The 15,446-nt window shown below is 44.3% G+C and overlaps 1 protein-coding gene across 1 annotated transcript in view; it reads left to right on the top strand.

Moving 5' to 3' along the window:
• LOC147724834 (fucolectin-like) overlaps positions 1–15,446 on the top strand; it is a 110,250-nt gene that overhangs the window by 75,292 nt on the left and 19,512 nt on the right. The window contains exon 3 of the mRNA XM_086918115.1: positions 4,857–5,133. Coding sequence (XP_086774241.1) covers positions 4,857–5,133 — 277 coding nt within the window. The remainder of the gene's footprint in view (positions 1–4,856; positions 5,134–15,446) is intronic.

Genomic DNA, 15,446 nt, shown 5'->3' with positions numbered 1-15,446 from the left:
CAAGGATGGAATTCACACTGATACACACACAACCCCCCCCCACACACAACCCCCCCAAACACCCCTGCACACACACCCCACACACAAACCCCACACACACAACCCCCCCACACCACCCCACCCACACACCCCCACACACACCCCACACACACACCCACACAACCACACACACAACCCCACACAACCACACACACACACACAACCCCACACACACACACCCAGACCCCCACACACACAACCCTACACACACCCCCACACACACACAACCCCACCACACACCCAGACCCCCCCACACACACACCCCTACACACACAACCCACCACACACACAACTCCGCACACACACAACCCTACACACACACAAAACCCACCACACACAACCCCACACACACAACTCCACACACACAACCCCCCACACTCCCCCCCACACACACACCCCACCCCCCACCCCAACACATCCCCTCACACTCACACCACACACAATACCACCACACACAACCCCCCCACACATAACCCCACCCACACACACAACCCCCCCACACACAACTCCCCACACACACAACCCCCCCACACACATAACCCCACACACACACAACCCCACACACACACAACCCCACACACACACACAACCCCACACACAACCCCCTATCTATCTATCTATCTATCTATCTATCTATCTATCTATCTATCTATCTATCTATCTATCTATCTATCTATCGCCCTCACTCTATCTATCTATCGCCCTCACTCTATCTATCTATTGCCCCTCACTCTATATATCGCCCCTCACTCTATCAATCTATCTATCTATCTATCGCCCTCACTCTCTCTATCTATCTATCTATCGCCCTCCCTCTATCTATCTATTCATCTATCGCCCTCACTCTATCTATCAATCCTCACTCTATCTATCGCCCTCACTCTATCTATATGTCTATCTATCTATTGCCCTCACTCTTTCTATCTATCACCCTCACTCTATCTATATGTCTAACTATCTATTGCCCTCACTCTATCTATCTATCGCCCTCACTCTATCTATATGTCTATCTATCGCCCTCACTCTCTGTCTATCTATCGCACTCCCTCTATCTGTCTATCTATCGCACTCACTCTATCTATCGCCATTACTCTATCTATCTATCTATCTATCTATCTATCTATCTATCTATCTATCTATCTATCTATCTATCTATCTATCTATCTATCTATCTATCTATCTATCTATCTATCTATCTATCTATCTATCTATCTATCGCCTTCATTCTATCTATCTATCGCCCTCACTCTATCTATCTATCACCCTCATTCTATCTATCTATCTATCTATCTATTGCCCTCACTCTTTCTATCGCCCTCACTCTATCTATCGCCCTCACTCTATCTATCGCCCTCACTCTATCTATCTATCGCCCTCACTCTATCTATCTATCTATCACCCTCACTCTATCTATCTATCGCCCTCACTCGATCTATCTATCGCCATCACTCTATCTATCTATCGATCTATCGCCCTCACTCTATCTATCTGTCTATCTATCTATCGCCCTCACTCTATCTATCTGTCTATCACCCTCACTCTATCTATCGCCCTCACTCTATCTATCTATCGCCCTCACTCTATCTATCTATCGCCCTCCCTCTATCGCCCTCCCTCTATTTATCGCCCTCACTCTATCTATCGCCCTCACTCTATCTATCTATCTATCTATCTATCTATCTATCTATCTATCTATCTATCTATCTATCTATCTATCTATCTATCTATCTTTTGCCCTCACTCTATCTATTGCCCTCACTCTATCTATCTATCGCCCTCTTGTTTTAGTTTTACCACATATGTGAGTGATTTAGGACTATGTCTAAGTTCAACTGAATATACGAGAGGTTTATCTTACTAGACCCTGTATCCTCAACAATGTTAAGTTCAACTGAATATACGAGAGGTTTATCTTACTAGACCCTGTATCCTCAACAATGTCTATACCACAAAATCTTGCACTTTAACTCTGTATTTAAAATATTGGTCTTTCTCCTTTTTAAACGTCTCAGAGTCTCGACCAACACCGACGGCACCCTCAGCACCGCCGTACACCTGAACTTCCAGATCCACACCAACCCCAACACCACCCTCAGAGGAACCCTCGTCTACAGACCCCCGGACCTCGACCACAGTTCTGCGACTCAATAGCCAACTTCATCATCACACCCGCCCTCACCTCCACTGACTACATTCTTCTCGGGGACCTGAACTTCCACCTCGATAACAACAACGACACCAACTCCACCACCCTGATTGCCAACCTCACCAACCTCAGTCTCAGACAACTCGTCACAACACCCACCCACTCTGCCCGCCACACGCTTGACCCCATCTTCTCCGCAAGCACTCACATCTCCTTCAACCACACCACCGAACTCCACTGGACCAACCGCCGCTGCGTCCACTTCACCTTCCGGAAAACCACCACGCACCACCGCACCCAACAGATGCCTCACCACTGCTGGAGCAAAGTCATCGAAGACCAGCTAACCACCTCCCTCGCCCAGATCCCACCCGCCGACCCCAACACCACCGACCGCAACCTCAGACAATGGATCAAAGACTGCGCCAACACCCTCGTCCGCTTAAGAAACCCTCCAACAGTCACACGAGCAAGAAAGCCAGCTGGTTCACTGAAGACCTCCAGGCCTCCAAGCAAACTTGCCGGAAGTTGGAGAAGAACTGGCTAGGCGAACGAACACCAGACAGCCACACAGCCCACAAGAATGCCACCCGCAGACACCATCTCCTCATCAGATCCGCCAAAAGGGGCTCCTTCAAAGACCGCCTAGACAACAACGCACACAACAGCAAAAAACTCTTCAACATCGTGTAGGAACTCTCCAACCCCAGCTCCAACACCAATGACATCCCACCCTTACAAGACCTGTGCGACTCGCTGGCCACCTTCTTCCATCGCAAGATCGCAGACATCCACGACAGCTTCAACACCACGACCGCCTAACAACCACTGAGACCTCCACCCTCACAACCACCACCCGCACACACCGCCTGCTCTCCTGGGTCAACATCAACGACGACACAGTCAAGATCATGAACACCATCCACTCCCGATCTCTGTCTGACCCTTGCCCACACCACGTCTTCAACAAAGCCGGCACCACCATTGCACCCCATCTCCGGAAAGCCATCAACATCTCCTTCGAGACAGCAACCTTCCCAGAGAGCTGGAAACATGCCAAGATCAACGCCTTACTTAAGAAACCCAAGGTGCACCCCAAGGACCTCGAAAACTTCCGACCCATCTCCCTGCTTCCGTTCCCGATGAAGGTCATCGAGAAGACCGTCAACAAACAACTGACCCGCTACCTCGAGGAGAACAGCATCCTGGACCCGTCCCAGTCCGTGTTCTGCAGCAACCACAGCACCAAAACCGCCCTCATCGCTGCCACCGATGATATCAGGACCCTGCTAGACAACAGAGAAACCACGGCTCTCATCCTCCTGGACCTGTCAGCTGCCTTCGACACGGTCTGCCACCGCACACTACGAACACACCTCCATGATGCTGGAATCCAAGAGAAGGCCCTGGACTGGACCACCTCCGTCCTCTCCGGCAGAACACAGAGCATGGATTTTTCGGCATAAATCCGAATAAAGATTTGAATCTTGACAATCTGCCACTTCCAGTTCTCGATTCACAAGACCCTAGAGCTATGCCATCTGCCTTGTGTTCCTTTTTAGGTCTTAGGTGTGTGTACAAACCTTTTGTCAGCATACACCAGATACAACACACACCTACAAAATACACAATAGACATAACATCCATAAAAAGGTTTTCAATCACCACTTTTCAGCCATTGGCTCATTTGGGGGGCCTCCTTTGCATATGCTCTGTGGGCCTGATTCACAGAATGAACTTAAGACTCAATCCTAAACTTACTACTATTTTGGTATTCACAGAATGCACTTACTACTTTTGGCATTCACAGAATGCACTTACTACTTTTGGTATTCACAGAATGAACTTACTACTTTTGGTATTGACAGAAGTTAGGATTTTGTCTTAAGTTTGTCTTAAGACAAACTTAGGACAGACTTAAGACAGACTTAAGTTAGGATTTTGTCTTAAGTCTGTCTTAAGTCGGTCTTAAGTCTGTCTTAAGTCTGTCTTAAGTCTGTCTTAAGTTTGTCTTAAGTCTGTCTTAAGTCTGTCTTAAGTCTGTCTTAAGTTTGTCTTAAGGCAAACTTAAGACAAAATCCTAACTTCTGTGAATTCCAAAAGTAGTAAGTTAATTCTGTGAATGCCAAAAATAGTAAGTGCATTCTGTGAATACCAAAATAGTAGTAAGTTTAGGATTGAGTCTTAAGTTCATTCTGTGAATCGGGCCCAATGAGCTGTCGATGACATTTTGGTCCAGCCCATTGCATTTTTAAGGGCTATTAACATTTGCAAGTCTACTATATTTAAAAAACCGTAATAAAAATTGGTATTTAATGCCATCCTCTCGACTAAAGAGGGGCTGTACAACATCTTTCAAATCAGATCAGTGCCTTGCCACTATTGTGAGTAATAGCCATGAAAAAGATAAATCATGCCTGGTGGTCATGATGGAACAAGCAATGCTTGGAAATACATTTCCTCTGCAGTTTAGATTTATAAGAATGTGTGGGGTTCAAGAGAGACATCTTAGGAAATATAGTTATAAAATTCTCAGACTCTAGTAACAAGTGGCACATCAGACTCAAAACATTCACTAATGTTTTTGGTAAGTCTCTGAGTCTAAGTTGTAGGAATGCTGGCATATGGCATTTATTGGGTCACTTTTTAACCTCTTGAATATATTTTTCAGGTGAAAATTTGGCACTGAAAGGGACAGCCACTCAAAGCACCCAGTATGGCTATCTGGGACTGCCATCATATCCCCTGAGTGCCAAACACTCTGGTAACTACTATGATAAGACCTGTTCCTCCACCAATGGGGACCTAAATCCTTGGTGGAGATTGGACTTGGGACAAAGTCAAGCCATCGGATCTGTTGTGGTGGTGAACAGAGCCGACTGCTGCCCAGAGCGTCTCAGAGGAGCAGAGATCCGGGTCGGAAACAATAACAACGACAACAACCCTGTGTAAGTTCTGCCAATTGTGCACTATGCTGCATTGTGTGCACAGAAGAATTTGTGAGACATTACTGACATCCAAGTATTAAAAAACCTGATAGTTGATATTACGCTCTTATGTTTCTCCACAGTGTACTTATAGTCCTGCGAGATTTGATATATTTTGCTTCATCCTTTGTCAAGGCCACCGGAATTCTGAATATCTTCCCTGAACACTGTTTGAAAGAAGGCCACAGTTGGGTTTTTGGCTCTAAGGTTGCCTCTCCAGTCCAACTTCACCATGCCTACATGCATCACTGACAGTCCACATTCTTATGTCTACTTCACAGAGGCGCTCATATGCATCTACTCAAGTCTGTGGGGTAGGAAAAAGAGGGAGTTGTTTGGGACAGGGATGTCCCCTGCATGTGTACAGTCATGTACTGTGCCCTAAGTGCCCAACTGTGTATATATGGTATCTTGTTTTTTGTATTTTGGCCATAACCTCACACCAACCTAGTGTGCGCACAGAGAAGTGAACCTGTCTCTTGATATGAGCAAGGTCTTAGACATGTACTGTGACCTGAATGGGTGCATCAAGAGTGCCCTCACTGCACAGACAATGGATCACTGCCATGGGTTTAGCACATTGAGCTGTGGAGGCAGTGTGCCGCATTTTGTGTATCCTAGAATTGGCCAAACCTTTTTATCTGTGTCATCTGAGTGGAGGCCTACTGACCTACTTACAGAAAGTTCTGATTCTATGCGCTATATCTTAGCTCTAACATCCCAAGTGTATATTATGTATGTTTGCACCCTGGGTGTATAGGTGTGAGCCAGAGTAGTGAAAGCCTTGTGGGATCCATTTTGGATGCTCCAAGCCTGACTTGTTGCACAAGATGGCAGTGAGGTGATTTTCGTGCGGATGTTGAGGTTAGTGGCGCTAGCCTCTAGACTGGGCTCTCCAATCACAACGAAAACAATGTTTTCTCATTCAAGACCATCAAAATTTATTCAGTTCAGGACTATCTTAAATCCATTTTGTTATGTAACGTAATGTTTTCTTTCTTGCCAACATAATCATTTTCTTATGTCGTGCTACCAATCAATACATTAATCCACTTTATGGAAACACCCAATGCATTTCGGGTCAAACAACAGCCATGACCCTTCGTCAGGGGTCTGTGAAAAGGAAATCAAACAGGACCAAATTAGTCACCCTTCTTCATAGCCAACAGTACTAAACAATAAGGAATAGAATCACTAACAAAACGCGAAGCGGAAAGAAAAGAAAAACGGAAAATATCGTGATAAACAGAAAGATCCAATGCACCAGCTGAAAGATTCATCACACGTAACGTAGAGTAAAAAACTCACGAGCAGGAGTGTGCTCCACCTTCATTATGTGCTAAAAACATGAACCTAGCTTCTCTCCCCAACCTTAATCTCACATAGATTCAAATCTTAATAAACAGTGATCAAGAAACTTACAAGCTTTCACAAGCGTTCGCGCTTCCGTGGACTGTGAAGTTTACTACATCCAAACTACAACAGTTCTAATAGGATGAGAAATGCGTCACATGACCGCGATCGCAACCAATGGTGTTGCGGTGCCCCGGTCACGTGAGGAGGGTACTATGGCTTCAAAACAAAGGTGCGATCGTATTTAGGATGAAGAATCCGACAACCAAATCATACCGACAACATCACGAATTGCAATTTGGCAATGCTGAAAACATGTCTATGAAAATTGGAAAAAAGGAAAACATAATAACAAAACATAATTATACTGCATCACAAAATTCATGCAATTGAATATACAATATAAGCTGTATGTAGTGGACGGTCAAACGTTTCAAGGGGACAGGATGTAGCACAAGTCAATGAGAGAGATAAGTGAGTCATAAGACCCACGCATGCTCAATGCGATCGTTCAAGCCCAAGGGATGGGAAGAATTCAATTTTTTGATCCAGTGGAACTCCGCTCTCAGTCTTTGTTTCGTAGGATCCATGTCAGGACGCTGCTGAATTACCTCGATCACCATGAATTTTAACTGTGATATTTGATGGTTCATCTCTTTCCAATGGCATGCTATTGCTGATTTGAGATTGTTGAGCCTAATGTTACTTTTATGTTCCGTGATATGGACTTTCAATTTACGTTCAGTTTGCCCAATGTATACCTTGCCACACGGGCACTTAATCAGATATACGCAATTCGCAGTGTCACAATTGCCTGATTTGGGCAAACTGAACGTAAATTGAAAGTCCGTATTCAGCAGCGTCCTGACATGGATCCTACGAAACAAAGACTGAGAGCGGAGTTCCACTGGATAAAAAAATTGAATTCTTCCCATCCCTTGGGCTTGAACGATCGCATTGAGCATGCGTGGGTCTTATGACTCACTTATCTCTCTCATTGACTTGTGCTACATCCTGTCCCCTTGAAACGTTTGACCATCCACAACATACAGCTTATATTGTATATTCAATTGCATGAATTTTGTGATGCAGTATAATTATGTTTTGTTATTATGTTTTCCTTTTTTCCAATTTTCATAGACATGTTTTCAGCATTGCCGAATTGCAATTCGTGATGTTGTCGGTATGATTTGGTTGTCGGATTCTTCATCCTAAATACGATCCCACCTTTGTTTTGAAGCCATAGTACCCTCCTCACGTGACCGGGGCACCGCAACACCATTGGTTGCGATCGCGGTCATGTGACGCATTTCTCATCCTATTAGAACTGTTGTAGTTTGGATGTTGTAAACTTCACAGTCCACGGAAGCGCGAACGCTTGTGAAAGCTTGTAAGTTTCTTGATCACTGTTTATTAAGATTTGAATCTATGTGAGATTAAGGTTGGGGAGAGAAGCTAGGTTCATGTTTTTAGCACATAATGAAGGTGGAGCACACTCCTGCTCGTGAGTTTTTTACTCTACGTTACGTGTGATGAATCTTTCAGCTGGTGCATTGGATCTTTCTGTTTATCACGATATTTTCCGTTTTTCTTTTCTTTCCGCTTCGCGTTTTGTTAGTGATTCTATTCCTTATTGTTTAGTACTGTTGGCTATGAAGAAGGGTGACTAATTTGGTCCTGTTTGATTTCCTTTTCACAGACCCCTGACGAAGGGTCATGGCTGTTGTTTGACCCGAAATGCATTGGGTGTTTCCATAAAGTGGATTAATGTATTGATTGGTAGCACGACATAAGAAAATGATTATGTTGGCAAGAAAGAAAACATTACGTTACATAACAAAAAGGATTTAAGATAGTCCTGAACTGAATACATTTTGATGATCTTGAATGAGAAAACTTTGTTTTCGTTGTGATTGGAGAGCCCAGTCTAGAGGCTAGCGCCACTAACCTCAACATCCGCACGATTTGTAAAGGCACGTTCAGGCTACGTGCGACGACAAGGGCACCCACCATTATACTTCAAAAATTGTTGAAAACGGTCTAAAGAGTGCTCGGGATAACATTATTTGTTGTCACAGTGAGGTGATTTTCCCATACAGTGGAAGGGTATTGCTGACATTTGTCAAGCTGGAGGGAGGACACCTAGACACTGAAGTGGGGAAAGAGAGAAGACAAGGTGCCTTTAGAAATTTGATTAGCCATTTGCTATGAGGAGCTGCTGATTTAGTCTTCCTGTAGCACTGCCATTTGGTAGATGGTTGGGGTGAAGGTTGGGATTGCGGTCTCTGGTCTCCAAGGTAAAGGGAACCCTTTATAAGAGGCCAGCCTTTTGTTTATTCCTGATAACTCCTCAGTGTGGCTGATGACAGCCAGGTGAACAATGCTCACACCTCTTTGTGCCTCTGTTGTGGGTGCTCCAGACAGGAGACAACACTACTGTGAGGACAACCACCATACTGGAGGTGTGTCCCAAAGTGCAAAACACAAAATTAAGGCTTCTGTCCTGGTGACAGTAATGCTGCAATCTCTCTTCATAAATGTACTGCCAGGCAGAGTCTGGACGGTGTAATGGTTGAAAGCGGATGGACTACAGTAGTTTTGCACTTAACAGTTTTAAGTAGATTTCCTGCACGGCACAGAGTATTATGGCACATTATTGATGTATTTCTTTAGTAGTTCATAAAGGGCTTCCTGCCTAGTCTCGGTCTTTTCAGAGTGCTGAAATTCTTGAAGATAAAAAAAATCAGTTCTGGTCAGTTATGAGGGTTTTAAGAGACAGTGACACAGGACCATCTCTTATGCTTTGCATTTGCTGGGCATCTAAAACCTTCAGATCTTTTATAGGCAAGTTTGAAAAATGTTTTCTGAGATGTGTGTAGTTTGATGTGGCTCTCAGGTTTGGGTTCAAGTTGATTTATACCTTGAACCTTGAACTTGAAATTTTATTTTATTTATAAAGTTTTATATAGCGCAAACTTGACCCAAGAGGGTATCAGAGCGCTTTACATTTAGGATCATTGCGTTACAAGATACATCAGATACAAGAGCATAGAAAGGTACAGTACACATAAACAATGTTTCAATAATTCGTAGGAGGGCTTGATGTTTAAGCCACTTGAGAGATATTTGTGTAACGGCGAGTAATCCGAGGCTAATGCAAGTCAATGTTTTGGATCTTTCTCCTAGTATGCTTTGAGGGCAATGGTGAGGATTTTAAACTTGCTCAATAAGGCAAAAGGAAGTACTACATTTGCACCATATGTCATAAAATTAATATCTACAACCCACTAAAAGCACTTCATATTGTCTTAGAATGCATCAAATCAGAGCTATTGATATTATCAAGATTCAGTACCACATGGTGCAAAATCAGAGATCTCCTCTGTAAGTTAGTAACATAAACACAAAGGTAATTAGAGTGTCGAAACATGTCACTGCCAAAATAACCTATCATAAAGAAAGAGAAACTGTTCCTTCCAGAAAGAGACTGCAGAACGGATGTTCAAGTTCAACCCCTTAGACTCTTGCATCCGTATGATGGCAACGCCCTGCTCCGTGGCCTCCCGCGATCCTCATTGGTTCCCATCCCTTAACGCATCCTACATGCTGCAGCATATCTCATTCAGGGCCTCAAAATAGGATTCCCTAATACCCACCTTGGTGGAACTCCACTGGCCAAGACCAGCCTCAGAATAAACTGCATCATCTACAGATCCATCACAACCAGCACCCCCTCCTATCTGGCTGAAAAGCTCACGATCTCTGGTGGCCCTTCAGCATATTCACAACTGGGACACCAGCTGACTGGAGCCTGATTGCATTTGCATTTATGTTACAAATAGCAGATTGATAAAAAACAAAGAAAACAAGGCAACAGGGCTATGCACCCAGGATTTGGAACAACCCCTATTTATTTCTCAGGATCTACCCATCTGTGGTCAAATTTAGTAGAATAGCTGAATACACACCTCGTTAAAGAAAACTACATCACAATGCAGTACCCGTGCACTTCTACCCGTGCACTTCTGCGCTGTCAGAATTAATACAGGGCTGAATCAAAGTTAAGAAAGTAGATCCTTACTGGATGCCGATGGCTCTACCATACTTGACTGCACCTCAATAGGTCTGCAAAGGATGTTCACCAGTCTCTGCTATTTTTTAATCATTCAACTTTTTAATGGAAGTGTTTATAAAAATATTAAAAAATAACCAGCTCTAACTAGGTGTGACCTCAGTACAGATGCTGATTTTTGTTAATACTCCAGCTGGAAATTCTGTCATTAAAAAGCTTTTAAACAAACCCATGATCTATTAGCACAAAACAGCAAACATGTCACCTCTAGTTCTATTTCATCATCCAGCAAATCGTTGACATGCCTTCCTCCCTATATCAACATCACCATAACAACTATGGCATCTCCTTTTTAGGTCGAGACCTTTTTAGGTCGAAACCTCTTGTATATACTTTGGTTTTATGTTGTAACTACGACTTCCCCAACCACCACTTCCCTAACAACGAGGCTTCAACCACGACCTCGTCTTAACCGCGATTTCTTTTACCACGCATTCCTTTACCACGATTTTTTGTGGTAAAGGAATGCGTGTTAATAAAAATGCTTTTCTACTACTACCCGAACTCCCATCCCTTAATAACTAATTCCCCCTCCTTAAAAAAAAACACGTTCATCCACACACACTAAACCAACTCCCCCCCACTCTAAAAATAAACACAATTACACTGGTGACATGAAAAACCAAAGCAGATGCAGGAAACATACTTTCCGAAAACAATAGTGCTTCATCAAAAGACTGCTGTTGGTGCGCTCATACCCTTATTAACGAATTCCCTAAACCTTTAAAATAAATAAGTACACCTGTACGCCTATAATCTAACCCTAAACCCCTCCACCCCTTAAAATTAACCCCTTTTACCTCTCCATCCGACGTGCAAGCCAAACTCCACCCTGCCCGAACACTAGACCGTCTCAGCCTTAACCACGCATATGCATGGTTAGGACTGAGTCGTTGTTCAGGCAAGTCGTTGTTTGGCTTGCGTGACTCCGGAACTCGTTGTTCCGGAGACGTTGTTCAGGATGTTTCCCATATACTTTAGTATATACTTATATATGTATGTACTTTGTGGGCTCTGGAGATCAGCCCTTGGAATTGTCTGTTTCCGCTTAGGGACTTTTTTTGTGTTGACCTGCCTCTATTTAATTGTCTTGATAGAAAACGACCAGCAGAGGTCACTAAAATACCAGAATCCCTTTAGCATTCTCTAGATTCCAGTCCATAGAAATTATCTTCCACTAGCACCCGTTGACAATAATATTTTTTTCATATCTTGTATTTTCAGTGATATGGCCACTGAAGGTCCTGATTTTATATTAAAAACAGAGCTTTGGACTAAACCATTTCCTGATTGCATTGCAAATGCTTGTTTTAATTAGTTATGCTGCTGCTAGGATATTTTTGAGGATTTTTTTTTCTAATAAACATTTTCATTTGCCCCGCCAATAGCTCTAAATTGAACTAACATGAGACCTATTGCATTGAAATGCTTGGTATATTTTACACATATTTGTCTCAGCATCACACCTTGGACATGCAGAGAAAGTATAAGGACATCACGACAAGCAACCACACCACATTTAGGAAAGAAGACCCATCATTCATGTGTCACACATATGGCTTTGAAATGTCACATGGACTCACATTGCAAACATGGAAATGCCACAAATGAACAGAAAACGTAGTAGCTACGCTATTTCGTGTGTTGTAGCATCTCTAAGTAGAACAGAGTGGCATATTTACAATGAACTGGTGGACCATGGTGTTACTCTAAAATTGGTAATACCACACTCCGACAGTTTCAAAATGCAGTGAGACGTTATATTCACAAGAATGCAGCACACCCCTGCGTTGCCGCTAGCACTGGTGCTAAAAAAGCTGCCTAGTGTCAGCACAGGTACCCGTGCACCATTTTGCTAGGATGATAGGGCATGTGCTGCAGGGGCAATTGTTTATGTGCAGGAAGGGACACCATCCTACACATAAATAACTTTAACAGATGATTTTCTCTATTCATGGCAGCACACATGAAAAGAGCAATATACGAGGAGAAATAAAACATTTCTCCTCGTATTGACTATTTAAGACCAGGTATTTCCTGGTCTTATTTTTGGCGCGGCCCCATACCTTGCAAATATGGGGCAGCGTCAAAAAGCAACGGGTGGTGCGGCGGAACGCCCACTGCAAATCCCATTGCCCGCACCATTCACACTAACAGGCACATGCATCAAAGGATTTTGCGATCGCAAACAGTGCGAATCGCAAAAATCAACCGTTTGCGATCGCAAAATCTGCTCTTGGAATGCATGAAGGGTGAAGGCCCTCGCAATTTGAGAATTCGCAAATATTTGCGAATTCTCAAAATGCGATTGCATTTAAGGAATCGCATTTTGCGATTCCTTAAATGCAATGCATGAAACTTTAAAAAATTGCGATTTCGCAATTAACGGCAGCAAATTACCATGAGGTTGAACCTCATGGTAATTTGCGAAAACTTTGAAAAATGCACTTTTGTGCATTTTTCAAAGTTTCATGTTGTGCACACACATGCCCTTATGTGTGTGCACAACATATGTGCACAGATTGATTTCAGGGGTGCAACAGGGTGTCCTTTGGACACCCCTGCACCCTTAAAATCGCATTCTCAATTTGCGATTCGCTAATTGCTAATCGCAAATTGAGAATGTCTTCCCATTCATTCCTATGGGCCTTTAGGCCCATAGGAATGAATGGGGAGGTATTCCTTAATTGCGACTCACAATTTGCGAGTCGCAATTAAGGAATATTAAGAAATCGCAATTTATTTAGCGATTTCTTGATGCATTGCATTTTGCAATTCCTTAATTGCGATTCCTTATTTTTCGCAATTAAGGAATCGCAAAAAGCGATATTGATGCATGTGCCTGTAAGTGCATAAAATAAGGGCATTATTTACAAGGTGGCATTTAGCCACATTACGTGGCTTAACGTCGCTTTGTAAATAAGGCAAAGGAGTTTTGGTGGCGTTAGGAGTTTGTAAATATCCCCGAAAGTCTTTCCACACTAGGAGCCAAATTACGAGTGGTCCCTGTCAAATGAGATAATTATTGCATGTGATAAAATCCAACCTAGTGGTGTTCAGAATTCATTAGATGCAATAATACTCGTCTGTTATAACTTCTGGGGGAATGTGGTGCAAATTTCGGTGCTCACTGTACTAACATCTGCATATTGTAGTAAATCCTGGACCTTTTCCCACTGTTGAATTACAGCAGAATTGACCTGCTGAAATTGAATGCAACCCTGCCAAGAAATACACATCGGGGTTATTGTAATACATTTTAGTGTGCCTCCCCAAATTCAAATGCATGGGTAATATGCATGGGTAATATGCTGGGGGAAAAGCCATGCTGGTGATGCTGGACTTGTCGACGGCCTTCGATACCGTCCCCCATGATGGCCTGCTCACCAGACTTAGTGAGATTGGACTACGGGGGACGGTGTTCAGCTGGTTTTCGTCCTTTCTAGCTGGCCGCCGGCAAACGGTCTGGGCCTCGCCAGATTCCGCCGTGATGCCGCCTCTGGGAGTTGGGGTCCCCCAGGGCTCTATCTTGAGCCCGACCCTCTTTAATATCTTCATGACCCCTTTGGCGGCGTTGGCGGAGTCGTTTGGGGCCCGGATCGTATCCTATGCAGACGACACCCATCTCCTCTTCTCGTGTAAGAGAGGAGGAGACTTTGATGGGGAGAGTATCCGGGATTGCCTTGGGGCCGTGTTCCAATGGTTCCAACTGAACAGCCTCAAGTGCAATTCCGATAAGTCCGAGGTACTTTTCTTTGGGTGTGACATGGAGCCAGATTGGCAGGCATGGTGGCCGACTGGTATGTTCCCCCCCACTTGTTCATCCCAAGTGGCTAAGAACCTGGGGGTCAAGATGGACAAGGGTTTGACTATGAAGTCCCAGATCCTGGGGTTGTCGGGCATCTGCTTCGGCTTCCTTAGGATGCTGCGGAGGTTTCTTCCCCTTTTGTCGGAGGAGCACAGGAAGCTGACTGTGCAGGCCCTGGTAGGCTCTAGGTTAGATTATTCAAACGTTCTGTACCTGGGCCTGCCAGAGTACCTGCTACAGCGGCTCCAAGTTGTGCAGAACGCGGCGGCGAGAGCGATCTTTGGCCTGAACAGACGTGCCAGTGCTGCGGGCTTATTGCAGACCCTGCATTGGCTTCCAATCCGTAAACGGATTGCCTTCAAGGCTTTGACCTTGACATACAAGGCCCTCCATGCGACGGGAGCGAAGTACCTCCAAAAGAGACTTGCCTTCTATCGGCCGGCTCGCTCTCTGAGGTCAGAATCCCTGTTTTTAGCGACTGTCCCACGAGTGAAGAGAGCGCGCCTGGGAGGTCGCTCCTTTGGACTACTGGCGCCACAGTTGTGGAACTCTTTGCCTCTTACTCTCCGGGGAGCTTCCAGCTTATTAGCTTTTAGAAAAGGCCTCAAAACCTGGTTGTTCACACAGTAGGCTTTTTTCTTGCTCTGTTTTGTTCTGTGATTCTCTCTTTTTTAATGTGTTATGTTAGCAGTTTGCAGCCTTTCTTCTTAAAGCGCCGGGACACTCTTTTTGAGTAGCCGCGCGCTCTACAAAAGCCATTATAACATAACATAACATAACATGCGCAGGCACCACACTGACTGCGCACTCAGTTTATAATGCCATGGGCACCGGCCCGCGACGCGGACAGCACACTTCAGTCAAGTTCCCTGCAGCTTTCTGGCTGAATCAGACCTCACTTCCTTCCAGGACATGAGGTCACATCCCCCCACGGCAACCACTGATCACCTTGTGACAGCCGCAGGCGGGAATATCAACGCA

Source organism: Lissotriton vulgaris, chromosome 4_1 (genome assembly GCF_964263255.1).
Source record: "Lissotriton vulgaris chromosome 4_1, aLisVul1.2, whole genome shotgun sequence".
Taxonomy (NCBI): Eukaryota; Metazoa; Chordata; class Amphibia; order Caudata; family Salamandridae; genus Lissotriton; species Lissotriton vulgaris.
The sequence above is the reverse complement of the archived record's forward strand: the minus strand, read 5'-3'. Positions and strand labels throughout refer to the sequence as shown.